Source organism: Tamandua tetradactyla, chromosome 1 (genome assembly GCF_023851605.1).
Source record: "Tamandua tetradactyla isolate mTamTet1 chromosome 1, mTamTet1.pri, whole genome shotgun sequence".
Taxonomy (NCBI): domain Eukaryota; kingdom Metazoa; phylum Chordata; class Mammalia; order Pilosa; family Myrmecophagidae; genus Tamandua; species Tamandua tetradactyla.
This window is the reverse complement of record NC_135327.1, coordinates 101,992,531-102,011,265: the sequence shown is the minus strand read 5'-3', so window position 1 is coordinate 102,011,265 and position 18,735 is coordinate 101,992,531. Positions and strand designations below refer to the sequence as shown.

The window sequence follows — 18,735 nt, the reverse complement described above, 5'->3', positions numbered from 1 at the left end:
GAAGGTTCCATGAAATCCTAAATGCCTGCACACTGAAACCACCCACTAGGCACCCAAGCGCTTGCCCTGTGGGACATGTACAAACTGAGAAGTGGGAGCTGCAAGTTGACAAAAAGAGACGGCAGCAAATAACCGCAGCAAAGAAAAGGGAGCAAGTCCTCTCACCAGATTTTTCCTAATGTTATAAGATATCCAGAATCAACTTTTACATTCCCAACTAGAGATAATTTATGCTTATAGTTACATTTTAGGATTGTTGGCAATGTTGGACTTATTTCCATCATCTTATTTTGTGCTTTCTAATTTCTGTATTTTTTCTTAGCATCATTTCCCCCCAACCATTTCTGTTTCTTGCTAGCTTGATATTTTCTTACTCCATATTTATCCCTGTACCATTCTTATTATTTTAGTGGTGACTCTTTACATTTTGTTAGAACAATGAAAAAGTATGTGTATTACAATGTTAAGTCAAATCAACATTTTTCCTTTACATACTTTAAGCTCCCCCTGAACATTAGCCTCCTTCTGGTCTGAAATTATAGTTCAACCTTAGTTTAAACAATAGTATTTTTTGTTTTGTTTACAGTTGATAATTACTTTTCTTTCTCAATATTATGTATCAATCTCTTTGCCCATTGTTGGTTTTTTACATCTTACTCTTTAGTTTCAGGCCCTCATTTCTTTTCACTGAAGTATGAAATATAGATGGGCTTTTGTGCAGGGGGTGGGGGCCTACTTTCTTTTTCCGGGTCTAAAATACAACAAATTGGATTTTCGTTGTGGTTACATATAGACAACACAGAATTTCCCAATTTAGCCCTTTTCATGTGTGCAAGTCAATGATATCACACTCACAATTTGATGCTACCATCACCCCCACCCACTACCCAAACTAACCACCTCAGACAGAAACCCTACTCCCACCAGCCTCTGATAACCTCTAAACTCTGTCTATATCAAATTGCTTATTCTAGATATTTCATAGCAGTGAAATCATGCAGTATTTGTCTTTCAGTGTCTGGCTTGTTTCACTCAACATGCTATCAAGGTTCAACCACGTCATAGCACCTATCAGAACTTCTTTCCTTTTTACAGCCTGTGGAGATTTGGAGCTATTAAAACCCCAGGAAAGCATGTTCCCAAATGTAATCCATTCCTGTGGGAATGACGCCATTGTAAGGACCATTTGATGAGGCTACTTCAGCTAAGGTGAAGCCCACCTCAGTCACGATGGGTCTTAATCCTATTACTGGAGTCCTTTATAAGCAAAATTCAGATAGAGAGAAAGCCACAGGAAACCAAAAGCTGAAATGCAACCCAGAAGAGAAGGCAGAGACCAGAAGGTGCTACCCTCTGCCTTAGAAACCAAGTATCACTGGCAGCCAGCCCCAGAATTCCATAGTCTTTGGGGAGAAAGCATAACCTTGATGATGCCTTGATTTGGAAATTTTCCTGGCCTCAAAACCATGAACAAATAAATTCCTACTGTGTAAGTCAAACTATTTCATGGTGTTTGCTCGAGCAGCCTAAGAAACCAAAAGATTTTAGTAACAGGAGAGTGGGGTGCTGCTACTGCAAATACCAAAACGGTGGAAATGTCCTTGTAATTGTGTAATGGATAGAGGCTGGGAGAATTATGAGTTGCTTGTTAGAAAAGAAAGAGACTGCTTTGAAGAGACTGTAGAAATATGGATGCTAAAGATACTTCTGGTGAGGTTTTATATGGAAATGATAAATGTGTCATTGGAAATTGAAGGAAAAATGATATCTGCTTAAGTTATGATGGCAAAACTGAGTTATGATGTCAGATGGAACTTGAGAATGATAAACTTGGATATTTACTGGAGAATATTTCCCAAGTAAGTGTGGACAGTACAGCCTGGTTTCTCCTTGCAGTTGATGGTAAAATATGAGAGGAAAGGGATAAGCTAAGAACTGAACTCCTGGGCACAAAGGAACCAGAAAGTATTGGTTTGGAAGTTCCCACATGTGCTGGTTTGAAACTGTTATGTATCCTAGAAAAGCCATATTCTTCTAATCCGGTCTTGTGAGGCAAACCTATTTTGGGGTGGGGCCTTTTGATTAGGTTGTTTCCTTGGAGATGTGACACTGCCCATTCAAGGTGGGTCATGGTCCTTTCCTGGAGCCCTTTGTGAGAACACAGAGCTGACAGAGAGAAAGGAAACCAGGACACAAATGGAACGAGGACACAAACGCTGGAGATGCAGAAGGAAGGCACCCAGGAGAAACCAGAAGCTGAGAGCCATTTGACACCAGAAGCGAAGAGGAAAGGACATCAGATGTTGTCATGTGCCTTCCCATGTCACAGAGAAACCCCCAGACACGACGATCTTTCTAGAGTGAAGGTATCCTCTTGTTGATGCCTTAATTAGAACGTTTTTATGGCCTCAGAACTGTGCATTGTAGCCTAATAAATCCCCTTGGTAAAAGCCAATTTCTGGTATATTGCATTCCAGCAGCACGAGGAAACTGAAACACTAGGGACTACTGCTCCAAGTGAGGGTTTAACTGAGCATGGAACCAGTCAGCAATTTTTGTGGAAGTCAGTATTTGGAAATGCAGTTATCTAGAAAGGATTTGTGGAAAACCCTTTAGTCTGATGGTTTGAACCCCTGTGTACTATATGAAAACAGACAAGTTATTTTGTGAGATGTGTATGAATGGAACCACTGTCAGCCTGGGTTCTAAAAGGGGCAGATTGATGGAAAAATCACTTCAATGGCCAGGACCATGGAAGCTGAGGTCTGGACTAAAACCATCTTGAGCCAAAAGAGTGGGCCCACCCATGTTGTGGATAGAGTGAATCTACCCCAGTGCTTGGAGAGGGAAGGCCTTCTGCCCCATTGTTCAGGAAGATTGCTGCCACTCCATCAGGCCCAAAGGACAACACATTGTACCACAGATGACTCTCAAACTTTGAAATCTAGTGGAGTATGTCATGATGGGTTTTAGAATTGTTTGGGACTCCTCTTTCCCTTCAAATTCCTCCCATGGGAATGGACATGTTTATCCTATGTCTGTTCCTCTGTTGAATATTGGAAGTAGAGAACTTGTTCTCTAGGTTTCATGAGTTTCACAGGGGGAATTATGCCCCAGGAGAGAACACACCTGTATTAGTTTGCTAAAGCTGCCAGAATGTAATATACCAGAAATGAAACAGCTTTTAAGAAGAGAATTTATTGAGTTACAAGTTTACAGTTTTAAGGCCATAGAAATGTCTAAACTAAGGCACCCAGGGAAAGATACCTTACCCCCAAAGAAAGGGCTGACGACGTTTGGGGTTTCTCTCAGCTGGGAAGGCACACAGCAGTGTCTGCTCGCTCTCTACAGACTTCTTCAAACAGCTTCCCCAGGTGCATTTTCTTTCATCTCCAAACGACTCTGGCTGTGTGGGTTCTGAAGCTTTTTCCAAAATGGTTCCCTCTTAGAAAAAATCAGGTAAGCAACCCCACTTTGATTAAGTGGAGACACATCTCCTTGGAAACAATTTAATCAAAAAGACCCCACCCAATCATACTGACAAGGATTAAAGAACATGGATTTTTTGGGGTACACAACAGTTTCAAACAGGCACAACACCAATAACCGATTTTTTTGTTTTTTAATGGGCAGGCTCCAGAAATCAAACCTGGGTCTCTGCCATGGCAGGCAAGAATTCTGCCACTGAGCCACTGTTGCACTGCCCCCATAGCTGATTTTGATGAGACTTTATATGAAGTAGTTTCTGAAATGGTTTAAAGCTTTGGGATATTGTGATGAGATGAATATATTTTTGCATGTAGAAAGAACATGTCTTTTGGGGGTCCACCAGGAGGAATGAGATGCTTTGAAGTTATATGTGCCCCATAAACACATGTTCTTAAATTTAATACATTCCTATGGGTGTGAACCCATTGTAAGTAGGATCATTTGTTGAGGCTACTTCACTTAAGGTGTGACCCACATCAATGAGGATGGGTCTTAATCCGATTTCTAGAGTCCTTTCTAAGCAGAATAAATTCAAAGTCACGAAAAGCAAGAAACTGAAACAGAACCCAAAGAGAAGGGAAAGACAAGGAGATGTTGCCAAGTTCCTTACCATGGGACAGAGGAACCAAGAATTACCGGCACCACCCCCAGAATGCCACAGTCTTTGGGGAAAAAGCATCACCTGCATGATGCCTTGATTTGGACATTTTTCCAGCCTCCAATCATGAGCAAATAAATTCTCATTGTGTAAGCCTAACCATCTCATGGCATTTGCTTCATAGCCTAGGAAACTAAAACACAGCAGACTAATTTTCTACTGTATGTTAATACCACACTTTATTTACCTGCTGATGGATACTTGGGTTGCTTGCACTTTTGGCTGCTGTAAATAATGCTGCTCTGAACATTGTTATACAAACACCTGTATGTATTGCTGTTTTCAATTCCTGTGAATACATACCTAGAAGCAGAGTTGTCAGAGCATACAGTAACTCTAACTTTCTGAAGAATCATTGAACTGTTTTCCACAATGGCTACACACTTTACATGCTCAACAACATACAAAGATCACTGCTTTTTTTGCATCCTCAACAGCACTCACTTTGCATTTTTTTTTTTTAATAACAGACAACCTAGTGGGTTTGAGGTGGCATCTCATGGTTTTGATTTGCATTTCCCTAAAGGCTAATGATACTGAGCATCTTTCCATGTACTCATTGGATATTTGTGTATCTTATTTGGAGAAATGTCTATTAGAGTCGTTTGTCCATTTTTTCATTGAATTATCTTTTTATTATTGAGTTGAAGGAGTTTTTACATATTTTGAATATTAAACCCATATCAGAGTTATGTGTCGCAACAATTTCCTCCCATTCTGTAGGTTGTCTTTTCACCTAATAATTCCTTAGATGCACAAGTTTTCTATTTTGAGGAACTCCAATTATCTGTTTTTTGTTTTCTGGGTTTTTTTGTTTGTTTGTTTGTTTGTTTGCTTTCGTTACTTGTGCAACAAGCAAAGAATCCAGTACCAAATACGAAGTCCTCAAAATTTTCCCATGTTTTCTTTTAAGTTCTAGGGTTTTAGCCCTTAAGGTTTTTGATCCATTTTGAGCTAATTTTTATATATGATTTAAAGGGTTCTATTTCACTCTTTAGCATGTAGCTTATATGGTTTTCCCAGCACCATTTGTTGAAGAAACTATTCTTTCCCCATGGAGTAGATGTGGCACCCTTGTCAAAAATCACTGGCTACTGATATGTTGATTTCTGAATTCTCATTTCTACTCCATTGTCTTTTCTTATGCCAGTATCACATACTAGAGGTGTCAAGAAATGTGAGTCCTCCAATTGTTATTTTTCAAAATATTTTTGGCTCTTTAGGGCCCTTTGCCATACCGTATGAATCTGATTACTAACATTTACATTTTTAAAAAAAGAATGCTAGAATTCTGACTGGAATTTTGTTGAATCTTTAAGTTGCTTTGGTTGGTTTTGGCAGATTAATATTACGTCTTCCAATCCATGAACATAGGATCTTTCCATTTATTTAGGTCTTCTTAAATTTTTTTCAAGATTGTTTTATAGCTTTTCAGCCACAAAATTGGACATTGTGTACCTTATTTGGAGAAATGGCTATTAGAGTCCTTTGTCCATTTTTACATTGAACTTTTTTACATACTTGGTTAAACTTATTTCTAGGTATTTTTCTTTTAGATGTTATTCCAAATGGGATTGTTTTGATTTCCTTTTCAGTGTTCATTGCTGATGTACAGAAACACAACTGACTGTTGTGTGTTGATCTTGTACCATGCAACTTTGCTGAATTATGCTGTCACTCTTGAATAATCCCTTATTTTTTATGTAAAAATCTAAAAACAATGATTACTTTCAGGTCATTGATGTTATAATGGTTGTTTTCTAGCATTTATTATAGCTGACTAAAGTCCATTCTTTATCTTGTCATTCCTTCATAAGTAGTCTATTCTCTTGCTAAATTTAAATCTTTGTCTTTGATGTTCTACAATCTTATTAATTAGGTGTTGATTATTTTGTTATTAATGTAACCTATTTAGTACTGTGTGCTCTTTTAAATGTAAGAAACCATCTGTTGCTTCTGCAAAGGTCTGTCCTTATTTCTCCAAATATTGCTTTTCCTACCATTCTATTATCTCTATATTTATGTATCTTAATTTCTCACATTTTCAATCTTTCTCTCTATGCTTCTTGTTAATTTCATCAGTTGCGGGTGATGATTCTATCTTTCCCATGGTCTACTATTTCTACCTTTGGTTTAGTTTTTAAAATTTAATCATCTACAATTGTCAGTTTTAAGTTGTTTATATTTTGGGGGTGGGTGCCTGACTTAGTTTCACAATTTCCTGTTTGTTTTTTATGACTACTATTCCCATTTTTTTTAATCTCTGAGAATTTTTACTATACTTCCAGTTCCTCTTATTTTTATTTCTTGGGTTATAACCCCTTCTGTTTAATGGATTTTTTGATTTTCCATGCCATATTGTCTGTTGTCTTTATATTTGAATGTCTGTTTGGCTGGTTATAAAAAAAATTAACACATTGGAGGACTTTGTTTAGGCACCACTTAATATCTCCTGTTAAATGCGTCTGTGGAAAAATCTGAGGCTACTATAATTTCTTTCCCTTTCTAAACAGCTTCATATTTTTACTGTCTGTACAGAGGTTTCTTTATCTTCAAAGTAAGAATCACCAATATATATCTTAGTATTGACTATTCTGTGCCAATTTTTTTCTTGGAACATCATATGCCCCTTCAATATGGATTCAAATTTGTAACTTAGGAAAACTGTCAAATTTTTCTAGAATTGTATTAAACATTTGCTCAGCTTAATTTTAGCATTTTTATTTCAATATAGTCATTAAACTCTTTATTTCCTTTTCCTAGTATTATTCTTCTTAAGCTGTATCAATTTTGCAGTCATTTCTGGAACTTCTACTCCTTTCCTGAGATTTTCAGGCATTTTTCTTCTCTTACCTGATCTCTTCTAAGTCATCCTCATATTTACATAAACAATAATTTCATTAAGGCTTTTTTTATTTACTGCAAATTGCCTGGCTGGAATGTTTATCCACTTTGTGGCAACATTTCTGAAGTAATGATTTTTTTCCTGCCCTTTGTTTTTCAGCTCTGCCATTTTTCTTTGCATTTCCTTCATGTAGCACCTATACTGTTCCTTTTTTTTTAATTCTAAAATACAGATTTTTTTCCCTTTGGGTGGCTGTATGTAAGAATTTAATCAGAGCAGGGCTATGTTCTAAACAAAAAGGAATTTTCTTTGTGATGATCCAGGGTGGATTGTGTACTTTCTTTTTAGCTTTTCCTTCTGTCCAATAATCAGATAATGATCTCAGGCACTGTACCCTGCAATGGTGATATGTCAGGGTGATTCCTCATTGGATCTGCTTCTTTTGCTGCTCTGCACCAAACATGGTCCCAGAAAGCTTCACTGCTAGCCCATGGGCCCCTCTACCTAGAATCATTCTTGGCTGGCTTTTACATAGCTGTAGTTATGACTATCCTCTGTGCTTCATCCTGTATTCCTCTTTTACTCTTCACTGTTTTTAGTAGCTCTTAAACCTGTATTTCAAGATTCCCTGTTACTTCTTAACATTATTTCCTTGATATTATTTCTCCATAGCCTCCATGAACCAACTTTATTATTGGCAAATGGTGGATACTTCCTACCTTGCGCAGTTGTTGTGAGGTTTAGAGACAACATGTGTATAAACCACAGTGTTGCTCAAATCACAGACATATAGGTGGCAGTTTGTTTTATCTAATAACCTTTACTGTCTCTCCCCACTTTTAGGTAATTATTGCATGTGGGGAAATTATTGCCGTATGCGTCACTGCCTCTCTACACATGGCTGTACCCCTTCCCTCAGACATGGGTATACTTTCCTGTACATTCCCACTGAACCCCATATAATATTCTATGTTAGCACTTATGAGCCTGAAAAAATACACAGACCACCTGCATACAGTCACTGTGTATCACTAGGAGGATCTGTATCAAATAGTTGTTGAATAAATGGAGGCCAATTTTCCACAGTCCCCAGTGCTAACAGCTATGAAGAGCTAGTTATAAAACCTCTGTAGGAAAAATTTAGTCCCTTAAAAGGACAATGGAGAGAACATCCTGGTAATCATCAGGTTACAATTTTGCCAGTTATCAGTGGTGTACTTCTTCACTATCCCTTTCCCCAGGGTTAAATTATTCTCATTGGTAAAGTTATGTATTACTAAAAAGTAAGTTTATTTTTCCTACCTCCTTTAATTAGGTTTAATGACCTCCTCTTGCGATGCCGAGAACTGGATACATGGACACAAGACCTGACTCTTCCAGCGGTGGTGTGGCTTTCTGGTTTCTTCAACCCTCAGTCCTTCTTAACCGGTAAGGACTGAGGCCAGGCAGTCCCTGATACTGCAGAACCACAGCCCTACTGGGCTTTGTCTATGATTGATTCTTCCTGCCCTGCTCACCAATCTTCATGCAGTAGCCATTACAGAAAAGGAAGTAGTGCCAATGGCAGTGACAAAGGAGATAAAACTCTGGGCAGGAGAAGAGCCACACAGGAAAAGGCCCTAGGAGCAGCCAGAGTGAGGTGGGATGTGATTCACTCTAGTGCTTTGGTTGGTTAACCTCTTCTTTTACAGGCTAGATTATTATCTAATGTTTTAGACTTTAGGGAGTATTTATAGTGTAAAAGCAACCATGGGCAATAGATAAACAAAAGAGCATGGCTGTATTCTAGTAAAACCTTTTTTTACAAAAATGGGGTTGGTCCAGTTTGCCAACCCCTGCTCTACTGTAGCCACGTGCAACTGCCCAAAAACCCCCAACAGCTAATGGAACCAAAACTTGCCTCGAGTAGATGCCCAGCAAACTGGCTTCTGAGAAATTTATTTACAAATTTTTTTGTGCTATTCGACTCCCTCTTCCTTTCCCTCCTAAAAGCAATCATGCAGACCATGGCTCGAAAAAATGAATGGCCACTGGATAAAATGTGCTTGACTGTTGATGTTACAAAAAAAACAAAGGAAGATTATGGCCATCCCCCAAGGGAAGGAGCATACCTTCATGGGCTGTTCATGGAAGGTAAGATGCCTTAAGGAGTACATGGAGTTTATTAAGGTATTTGTCCTCTGTTTAGTCTCAGTTTCTCAGCATCTACTCACTCATAATGATAATCACACACCAGAGGTTATTTGCTCTTTATTTCAGACAATTTCAAGGCCAGGATGTATCCAATAAGAGCCAAATTTTAAGGTGCTTGTGGTGTTAGATATCACTTAAAGTTGCACACATACTGGTGTTGATGCCCCAGGATAATTTAAGAATCATACACTGAATCTAAATCATTTTGCTTTTCAATAAACTCAATTCAAACTCCTTCTCAATCAAGAAGGTTGAGTCAAACAACACTTTGAACAATCAGTGAGAACTGGCAGAAACATCTTTCAAAGCTCCAGAAGAGAGTTGAGGACTCCTTCACATCTAAGCATGGAGCCAATCCATACTCCCAGTTCCAGAGGACGCTGGGTAACCATTGTACACATGGTGTACATTTGGCGGTGGCGTGAGGGATCCAGAATGTGGCCTGCAAGTAGAAGGCAGCTTGTAGAACTCTCGTTCCAAACACTGCAGGACAGCAGTTCCCTGGTGACTGCCTGAGGCAAGGGTTTGGTGGCTGTAAGACTTAGAATTGTGAGGGAACTGTTTCCTAGAGAAGAGGGAGCATTCAGAACCATGAGAGGAAGTCTTAGGGTTATACATATATGCCCAAGACAAAAATGAATATACAAGATTGTAGACACAGAAATGACAGTACAGGTGGCTAGGGGCAGAGAGAATAGGGAGTTAATGCATAATATGTTTAGGGTTCCTATCTGGGGAGATGGGAAAGTTTTAATAAGGGAAGGTGGTGAGGATAATGCAATTTTCTGAGTGAGATTAATTCCACTAAATGGTATGCTTAGGAGTAGTTAAGAGGGGAAAATCTATGTTGTATGTATGTTCTCCCAATTTAATTTTTTTTAAGAGACAATGACAAATAAATGCACTACATAAATAAATACAATGACAAATAAATGCACTACATAGTCCTACATGGAATCTAGCAAGGAAGGAGAAAAGGCTCAAAAGGGACATGAAAAAATGGTAGTATAGACTATAAGCTTTCTATCAATGTTAAATTTCTTGAACTTGATAACTGCACTTAGGATAATTACATAAGTAAATAGTTTTGTTTTTAGGAAACATACAGGCAGTATTAAGCATTCAAGGAGCATGGTGGGACCTACACTCAAGTGTTCAGAAAAGGATAAATAAATGGATAGGTAGAATGAAACTATTAAAACTAGTAGAGCTGGTTATCTGGGTGGGGGAAGTACATTGTAATTCTGTGCATGGGGTTTGCATTATAGAACACTTCCTGTTAGCCTAAAATGCTGTCCTGGACCCTGCCAAGATACTTCTTTTACCCTTTAAAGCAACTGCCACAAGTTCAAATGTTTAAAGGCTGAGCAACTACATTATAAATGAATGACTTGAACGTGGCATAAGAAAGTAAGGTGGTGGCAAGGAAGGTGGTAAATCAAAGTGTTCTTATACTGTCTAATAAGCATTCAAATTCACTCTTAAGGCTGGACAACCAGTTTATTTAATGGGTATGGATTCTTGTGGAATCTGATTTTATAAAAGTTTTATTCCTTTAGAACTAAAAGTAACTTATTTCTATAGGAAATTCCATTGCTAAGCATGGCAGCAATAATCTCTGTTTATATCAGTAAACCTACCTCTCAACCTCAGCACAGGCTAACTCAGGAAGGATGCTACCCACAAGGAATAACATGACAAAACCAGAACTTTATTGCCTAAAACAATTAGATCATCAGTGCAACATGCCACACTTGCAAGGATACAACCCTTGTGTTTTTTGCCACAGGTGCCCACTGGGATGTCCAGTCAGGAACCATTGCCGAAGCCCACCTCAAGGAGCTGACGTCCGCCATGCCGGTCATCTTTGCAAAAGCTGTACCCGTGGACAGACAAGAGACCAAGCATACCTTTGAGTGCCCTGTATACAAAACCAAGATGAGGGGCCCTGACTACGTCTGGGCCTTTCGGTTGAAGAGCAAGGAAAAGACAGCGAAATGGGTTCTGGCAGGTGTGGCCCTGCTGCTGGAAGCATAGGATGGGACCGACTGCCTCCGCCACAGCACACAGGCCGACCTGAACTGTTCACCTGCACACTGTTCTGCTGAAAGGCATGAAGCATCCCCACTTATGCAATTTTTAGTAACAGATGCATTAACTTTTTTAAAACACCATCCTTAAGAAGAGAACAAAGCAAATTAGAAAAAATCTTGAAACCTATTCAGAATCTATACTGATTGATTTTAGGTTACCCAAAGGCCTCTTGAAACAAAATAAAGTACAGTATCTCACACATTTTCATCAGGGTTCCATTAAACAGACACGCATCCTCAAAACCAACATGTCTGGAAATCTGTCATTAAATGGGATTTTAGCTCTTACAGACATTAAACGGCAAAATCTTTTAAAGTTAAAAATTAGCCCTTACATTCTTTTAAAACACAGAAGCAGCAGGCAACAGGTGAGCCTGGAATAAGGAGGCAGACACTCCTGCTGGCTAGCAGCACTCCGAGGCCTCCAGTGTCTATAACCCGATGATCTACTTTTGTTCACTCAAGTTTCTATAAAAATAAAACTCTAGTGCTCTAGAGTTCTATGTTAATTGCACTTTGTAATTTAAGGGAAGTTCCTCAATATAAACTACAAAGACCCAGAGCAGGTCATACCATGTGGTTTGTTTGAGACAATGGTCACTCATGATAAAGTGAACTAAAGGGTATATAACCCCTATAAAAACTGGGCCCAGTTACTGTTTGGGAAAGATCAAAGCAACACACATAATTAAACAATGTCAAAGACAATAGCTGCCTATACAGTGTTTTCTCTGCAACTTACCTGAACTTTTAACTCCACCCTACTTATACAGTTTTAATCATAGGCACATATTTTCAGCAATTCAGTATACAAACAGGTCTGTGTAAACTGTATTTAGATTCCTCTGCTTTGCTGTTTTCCTGAGAAATCTTTCTTGAGCATCGTAAATCATCTTTCAAAAAAAAATTCTGAAACCGTATACTCTACATAAAGAATTTCTGTATAAAAACCCAACTGTAAGAAATCTTAGGCACAAGTCGTATAACATGTCTCGTTGGAATAACCTATGATGAGTCGGATGGTTCTTTTTTCTTTTAATTGTCTTCTACCAGCTGCTTTTGTAAGCTGAGGAAAAAGTGAGAAACATGAGTGTGATAAGTAATCATGAGACAGAGGCAAATAGAGCAGCATTCCTTATCTGGAGAGGTTCCACAACTCCCAAAGAGGACAAAGCGAGAACCTGGGCTTCTAACCTCAGTGGGTCCTGGTGCCCTATTCTTCAATAATGTAGTCTCAAGGGCAGACCCCCGTTGTGACTCACCTCACATACAAAATCAGGTTTTACAATGTGCTATGTAAATGAAACATGTGTACCACAATTCTGCATCCTTATGCCTAAAATGAGATACCCCATCTACTAAGTGCATATCACCGGAAACTTTCCACTCAGTTCATCAAGGTATGGCTGCTTTTTCAATCTTTACAGTTTTCCCTCAGCCTTCCTTATATATTCTTTCCATTCCTGTTATATTACCACAAGGAGGAATTTTGTTCAGACAATAGGAGAAAATTCTAGCAAAGGAGGAAGGTTCTTCAATAGGTAAGTTATCGGCACTGAGTTTTTCCAGTGCAAATGAACAAGGAATCGCTCTACTCAAGGTTATTTCTATAAAACAGCCATGAAAGGAGGTAACAACTACCTGCCTGGCTGGTCTCCAGCGTCAGACCCTGGGATGACTGCCTGCATTTTTAAGTCGCAAAAGACTCACCTCTCTAGGTATTCCTTAACGTTATCATAACCACAAAACTTGGCCAAATGAATGAGGATCCCAGTGGCGCAGCGGCCATCACGCTTCCGACAATAACTGCAGTTGCAGATCCCACGGCAGGGAGGACACATCCAGTCCTAAGGGCGAGATGATGTTGGAAATTTCTACAGGCTCTGGCAAGCATGGGATTCTGATCAAGCAAGTGGCAGTTCATAGTCATCTGCAAATTGGGGACAGTACCTCTGTCTCTGTGACTGCTGAATAAGCCGTCATATAGGGCAGTAGTTAAGAGCATAGACTCTAGAGCCAGGCTGCCCAGGTCATCCCTATGACTGCTTTTTCATTTGGGAACTAGGGCACAGAGAGGTGATACACTTACTCCTAAGGGTAAATGAATTAACTGTGCCAGCAGATGTCAGACCCTCTGAACGGTGCACTCTGTACTGTGATATAACCCACCCTACTTTGCTGTAGGGAAAGCAGAGAGGTTAACTTGTTCAAAATCAGGTAACTGTAAGAAAATTTTGCTGAGATGCCGCAAAGCATAATGCAAACTCCTCCCCTACTCCTTTGTCAGTATGCACTCTTTCTAAAAGAAAATTCTACTCTTAAGACGCAGGAGGAGGAGAAAATCCAGGTCCTCAGTAAACGCTTCCAAAAACCCCACCTCCGCCTTGTTTCCTTTCACGCTGTTCCTACCGGGTCCAGCAAAGCAGATCTCACATCCTCCCCATAGCGATTGCGCAGGCAGGGGCCACAGAACTGGCCCCGCACGCCACCACAGTTCTGGTTCCGACACACCGTCTTGGTGTCAATAGTCTTCTGTCGACACTGATGGCAAGTGTTGCCCTGAGAGAGGGGAAATGTTGAGCAAGTGAGTCCAGGAATTCCCATGGTGTGGCCCACGAGGCTGAATGCTGTCCTCTACATTCCCAAGTGCACGAAGACGCCTTGCCTCTCTCAGCATCAAGCAGCAGTGCCTTCCTGCTGCAAACCCATGGTCCCCTCTGGTAGACTGTAAGCTGTGTTAGCTGTGGGACCAGGGAGGCAGAGCGGGCAGCCTGGAAGTCCATGAAATGCTCAGGGTAGGTAAGAAGAGTGAGCAGAGGAAGGGATCAAAGCTGGGGCGGCAGAGTTCACAAGAGACAGGCAAGTGACTGAGCAGCAATGGCGGGGAGGGGGACTGGCATCAACAATTCCAGCCTAGGGCTACAAAACCTGGATTTCTTTACTATAACATCTCCTGGTTTTTAAATGTCAGCAATTAAATTTAAAACATTTTAATACTACCTTAGGACAAGTCCCACTGCTTATCCAACAAAAGATACAAAAGAATGTAACATCTCCCGCTAAATCACTACCTAAATTTTAGCCTAAATTCTAGCAAGCAAAGATATTCTGTCAGGCTTTTATTTCTATGGTTATAGTACCAAAAATGAATCATCCCACACTATATTTCTCAATACCTAAAATATTAAAACTACATAAATATTTATAATATAAAAATAAATTATACAAAATATAAAAACTATGTAAATAGGCTTTCCCAAATTTTATCCCTCCCTCCTGCTCAAATTATACCCATCACCCAGTAAGTCGTCTCTCCCAAGGAGAATGACACTTTCTCAGTGACAAGCGTCAACCTCCAATTTACAGTCTGCCTCTGACCCTCACAGAGATGGCACAAGGGTATATATATCCTGATATAGTTTCAAAGCAATATGGGATTTCATTTGTTTGTTTTTGTTTGTGTGTTTTTGCATGGGCAGGCACCAGGAATCAACCCAGGTCTCCAGCATGGCGGGCAAGAATGCTGCCACTGAGCCACCGTGGCCTGCTCACAATATGAGATTTTAAATACTACTAATGCTCTAAATTCTCATTAGGAATCACAATCATGCAAATTATTCATAATATATAACTTGCCAAGACTTTATCATAGATTTTATCTCGAACAGTTATGGCAACATTTTCCAGGTCCTCTTCAGTAATATCCTCCACTGGCCGAAAAGAAGATGCACGACGACGTCGTCTATAGCCCTGGCATTTTCCCTGCAAAATGAACACAAGAAGAACCTGGAATAAGATACTCTGAGAGGCTTAAAAACATATACTCGAAAAATTTCAAACCATCAGAGCTCTAGCACCACCCTGTCCCTCTTCCATTTCCCTGGAACCATTCACTTGCTTAGTCGTCATCATTTACTAAGCTGCTTTCTTGTAGGTAAGGGATACAATAGGTGAGAAACTCAGGCTTGCTGATCATCTGCTGAAAACTCTGCAAGGATAGGGAAGTGAACCACACTGAAAAGTCAAACCCACAAAGAGTCAGTGTCCAAAGTTTCTCCCTCCACCCGAAAGCACACTCCTAAAACAGAGAGACTAAGTGGAACCCATGTACAGTCTCATAAGCAAAACTCCAAAGCAAGTGGTACTCTAAGCAGGCCTTTACTTCCTCCACCAGAGATGAAGCCAGGGTCATAACCACCGAGCTGCTCCTCAGCTTAGCTTGGATAAAGGATTAACTCTGTGGCTTAAAGCTTAGACCAGTGGCTTTTCTCAGTGTCATCCCAGGACCAGCAGCATCGACACCTCCTGGGAGTTTGGTGGAAATGCAAACTCTCAGCGATCCAGACTTACTGAGTCAAAAACTGCCTTAACAAGCCCCTGGGTGAATGAAACACACAGTGGAGGACTTCTGGTTTACACAAAGAATAACTGGCTTAGAAGTCAGTAAGTACCCCACTAATTGTCTTCCTTCTTCTGAAACTGTAAAACTCTTCTGCAAACTTGGCTGAGACAGTAAAGTTTTCTAGAGCAAACTTCTCAGGAGGCCGTGCACTGCGGATGGGGTTTGTGCGCCGGGGAATCTGTCCCTCCGAGAAGGCTCGTCTCACCGTTTTCTTCTTCTGGAATTGAAAGCACAAACGCATACAAATGGTGCTTTCTTGACTAATATCCATCTGGTGACTGATCAGCAAATACGTACATGAATATATATAATTATAAGGAGCTTTACTTACAGAAGCTGAATTCGGGGTTCGTACAGGGAAGAAATCTGGCATAGAATTCAATTCCGCCAATAACTGAGCAAGCTGAAGTTCAGAACAGAAGAAAGGATCTTATATAGATTTGCCAGGTCGAATTCATCCAACACCTATCTCAAGTTCTCAATTGTGCTATCATGAGGAACCTGAAGAGAGTAGTTTACTTAAGACGTCTACAGTTGTTTTACTTTTAATTTCATGTTGAAAGATTTTTATCTCCAGAAGTGAGATGATAACACCGTCATTCACAGCAATAAAGTATTTTCCCATTCCTTAAATATAAGGACAAAATGACCTGGCACAATAGCCCTATAATGGTGATGGCCTAACGCCCAAGGCTTGACTGCTGACTTGGCCACTGATTAACAATGTGACCTAGAACAAATCATTTTGTCCACATGAAATTCACTTTCTTCATGTTCAAAAAAGAAAACTCTCAACTAAATTTTGATAGGCATTTAAAGCTCCAAAAACCTGACTCTGTAAGTTAGTTAATTTTTTAATGGTCAATAATAATATTCCCAAATAAACTGCTAAATTATTAAGTTTATATATTAAATTCTTGACCAGATAAACAGGCATTAATATGTCAACCAGAGAATCTGATAAATTTTAGATTTATAAAACAAATGTATGGGTGTCCCTAAAAAGTAACAAAAAACATGTTTATTTTAAAGATGCAGATTTAAAACAGTACTGAAAGTTCCCTTAGCCAAGCATAAATGTGTCTTGGGATTCAAATCATTCAAAAGTAGGCTTTATATTTTCTTAAGTAACTTATTAGATATGTATGCCTGGATATACCGTATCATTAAATTATGATTTCTGGAAAAGAAAACATTTTAAAAACCACAAAATGCTAAAAGTGATTGAGTGGTAGGTTTATATATATAAAAAAATACCATATATACAAGATCATGAAGCAAATAGTGATTTTCAACAATGATCAGATTAACAGTTTTTGACCACATATGATAAAAACCAAATACAGCAGATTTCACCTTGCCCCATTATTTTAATGAAGACATTTAAAGATTACAGTGAATTAAAACTATACAGATTTGTGTTTATTCCTATACTTCTTCGATTCCTTCAGATGATGTCTTAAATTCACAGCTGGTCATCATAGGAAAGTGACTTCCAGGTTGAAAGCTGCCTTGCGCATTACAACTTGACCTACACATTACAACTCTTAAGGGAGCTAAGAGACATCCATTTACTATTTGCTTCTGTCTGCTGGGAACAGGCCAATGTTAAGTCCTTCTCATCTCCTGAATTACTTAGGTTTAGAACTTAACTGGATAAACAGGAAACAGCATTAGTTTATGGCACCATGTCGGAGGGTGGGGGTTAAAAATGGTCCTGGGGAGTCTTTCTGTTCGCAGACTAGAGCTAATCATGCAATAGCCGCTTTGGGTTCTGGAAAAGAAAAGGATACACGATGCCAGAGTACATTTTTCCCTGACAGAAGCCAGAAAAGCAGCAGCTGTCAAGGAAAACAGCCTCAACGAACGTGGGTCAGAGCAGGCTGCGGCTCCCAGCCAGCTGCGGCAGCGCCTTACCATCGCTTTGTTCTCCTTGATGTTCATGGTCCTTTTCAGCAGGGCATCTGAGCTCTCCTGGCCCCCATCCCCGCAGTCCTCCTCAGACTCAGACGCAGAATCTTCCTTTTGATTCCCCTGTCTGCAGCTGTTCTTTCTCCCAAGAGCTGTTTTTTTATTGTCCTGTAAGCAAGAGCTAGAAAACGATGGCTCAGAAGAACTGCTATTCTTATGTGATTTATTTGACAGTTTCCTAGTGGGAAACTGAAAGGCTACTCGGAGACCAATACTGCTTCTTCTAGGCGTAGCCTTTTCTTCATCATCATCATCTTCCTTGTCCTCACTCACTGAAGATGCGTTACCATCGTCACTCAGATCTGACTCCATGAGCTAACAAAATAAAGAACAAAGAAGTCTATAAAAGCCATTACAGAAAGACATCTTTAAAACTACTCAGACGTTATGTTAGAAGATCAAATGAACAGATGAAAGCTTCCCCCTTTCTGCATTTAGTTCCCTCTCTACTCTTCAGTTAAATCTCAAGAAATCTGCGACAAGTAAAATCGAAGAGCAGGCAATCTACTACCGAACTCTGCACTGGCCACACCACAAATGGAACTATGCTCCATTCGCAACACCAGATCCTAGATCCTAAGTAAAACGCTGATGGGGCAATGGAGGTGCTCTTCTCCACCATGGAGCAATCAAGATGGCACCCCTGGAAGCCAAGTTATACGAGGAATAAATAGGGATGCATGTCCATAAGGTTATCATCAAACAAGAATGGGCTGCTAAGAAAAAAAAAATACTAACTAGACTACTCTAAATAGCAGGAATAGGATTTATGAGTAAAAGGGACCATAGAGCTGACTTCATCTCAGTGAACTGGCCAAGCAGAGGGCAGATGCCCAGCCAGGAGAATCTGTTGGCAAACATCCTTTTCAGGGCCACGATGGGTCCTCCGTCAAGGGGAGCGCCATGGAGTGAAATCTGTTACAAATCTACAGGCTGTAGCAGAGCACCCCTTCAGGAAGGAAATTCTCACTCCAGATTTAAAACTGTCCTTGGTACAGGCACACGAGAACATGGAGCGCAGTAAGAACAGAAGGCAGCAGCGGGTGACGTCTTAGAGGGGCATTAGAGTCTCCTAGCGGTACAG

The 18,735-nt window shown here is 39.9% G+C and overlaps 2 protein-coding genes across 9 annotated transcripts in view; one reads left to right on the top strand and one right to left on the bottom strand.

Annotated features, from left to right (window-relative positions):
- DNAH11 (dynein axonemal heavy chain 11) overlaps positions 1-12,278 on the top strand; it is a 424,306-nt gene extending 412,028 nt beyond the window's left edge. For all 4 annotated transcript variants that reach the window (XM_077122193.1, XM_077122194.1, XM_077122196.1 and 1 more), the window contains 3 exons: positions 8,308-8,420; positions 8,985-9,125; positions 10,975-12,278. In XM_077122193.1, coding sequence (XP_076978308.1) covers positions 8,308-8,420; positions 8,985-9,125; positions 10,975-11,222 — 502 coding nt within the window. In that variant the 3' untranslated portion in view covers positions 11,223-12,278. The remainder of the gene's footprint in view (positions 1-8,307; positions 8,421-8,984; positions 9,126-10,974) is intronic.
- CDCA7L (cell division cycle associated 7 like) overlaps positions 10,876-18,735 on the bottom strand; it is a 231,233-nt gene continuing 223,373 nt past the window's right edge. For 4 of the 5 annotated variants that reach the window (XM_077122209.1, XM_077122208.1, XM_077122205.1 and 1 more), the window contains 7 exons: positions 17,598-17,966; positions 16,012-16,083; positions 15,730-15,897; positions 14,915-15,040; positions 13,688-13,837; positions 12,989-13,125; positions 10,876-12,344 (listed from right to left, as the gene is read on the bottom strand). In XM_077122209.1, the coding sequence (XP_076978324.1) occupies positions 12,314-12,344; positions 12,989-13,125; positions 13,688-13,837; positions 14,915-15,040; positions 15,730-15,897; positions 16,012-16,083; positions 17,598-17,966 (1,053 nt within the window). In that variant the 3' untranslated portion in view covers positions 10,876-12,313. The remainder of the gene's footprint in view (positions 12,345-12,988; positions 13,126-13,687; positions 13,838-14,914; positions 15,041-15,729; positions 15,898-16,011; positions 16,084-17,597; positions 17,967-18,735) is intronic. The other variant, XM_077122206.1, reaches the window with a different exon arrangement.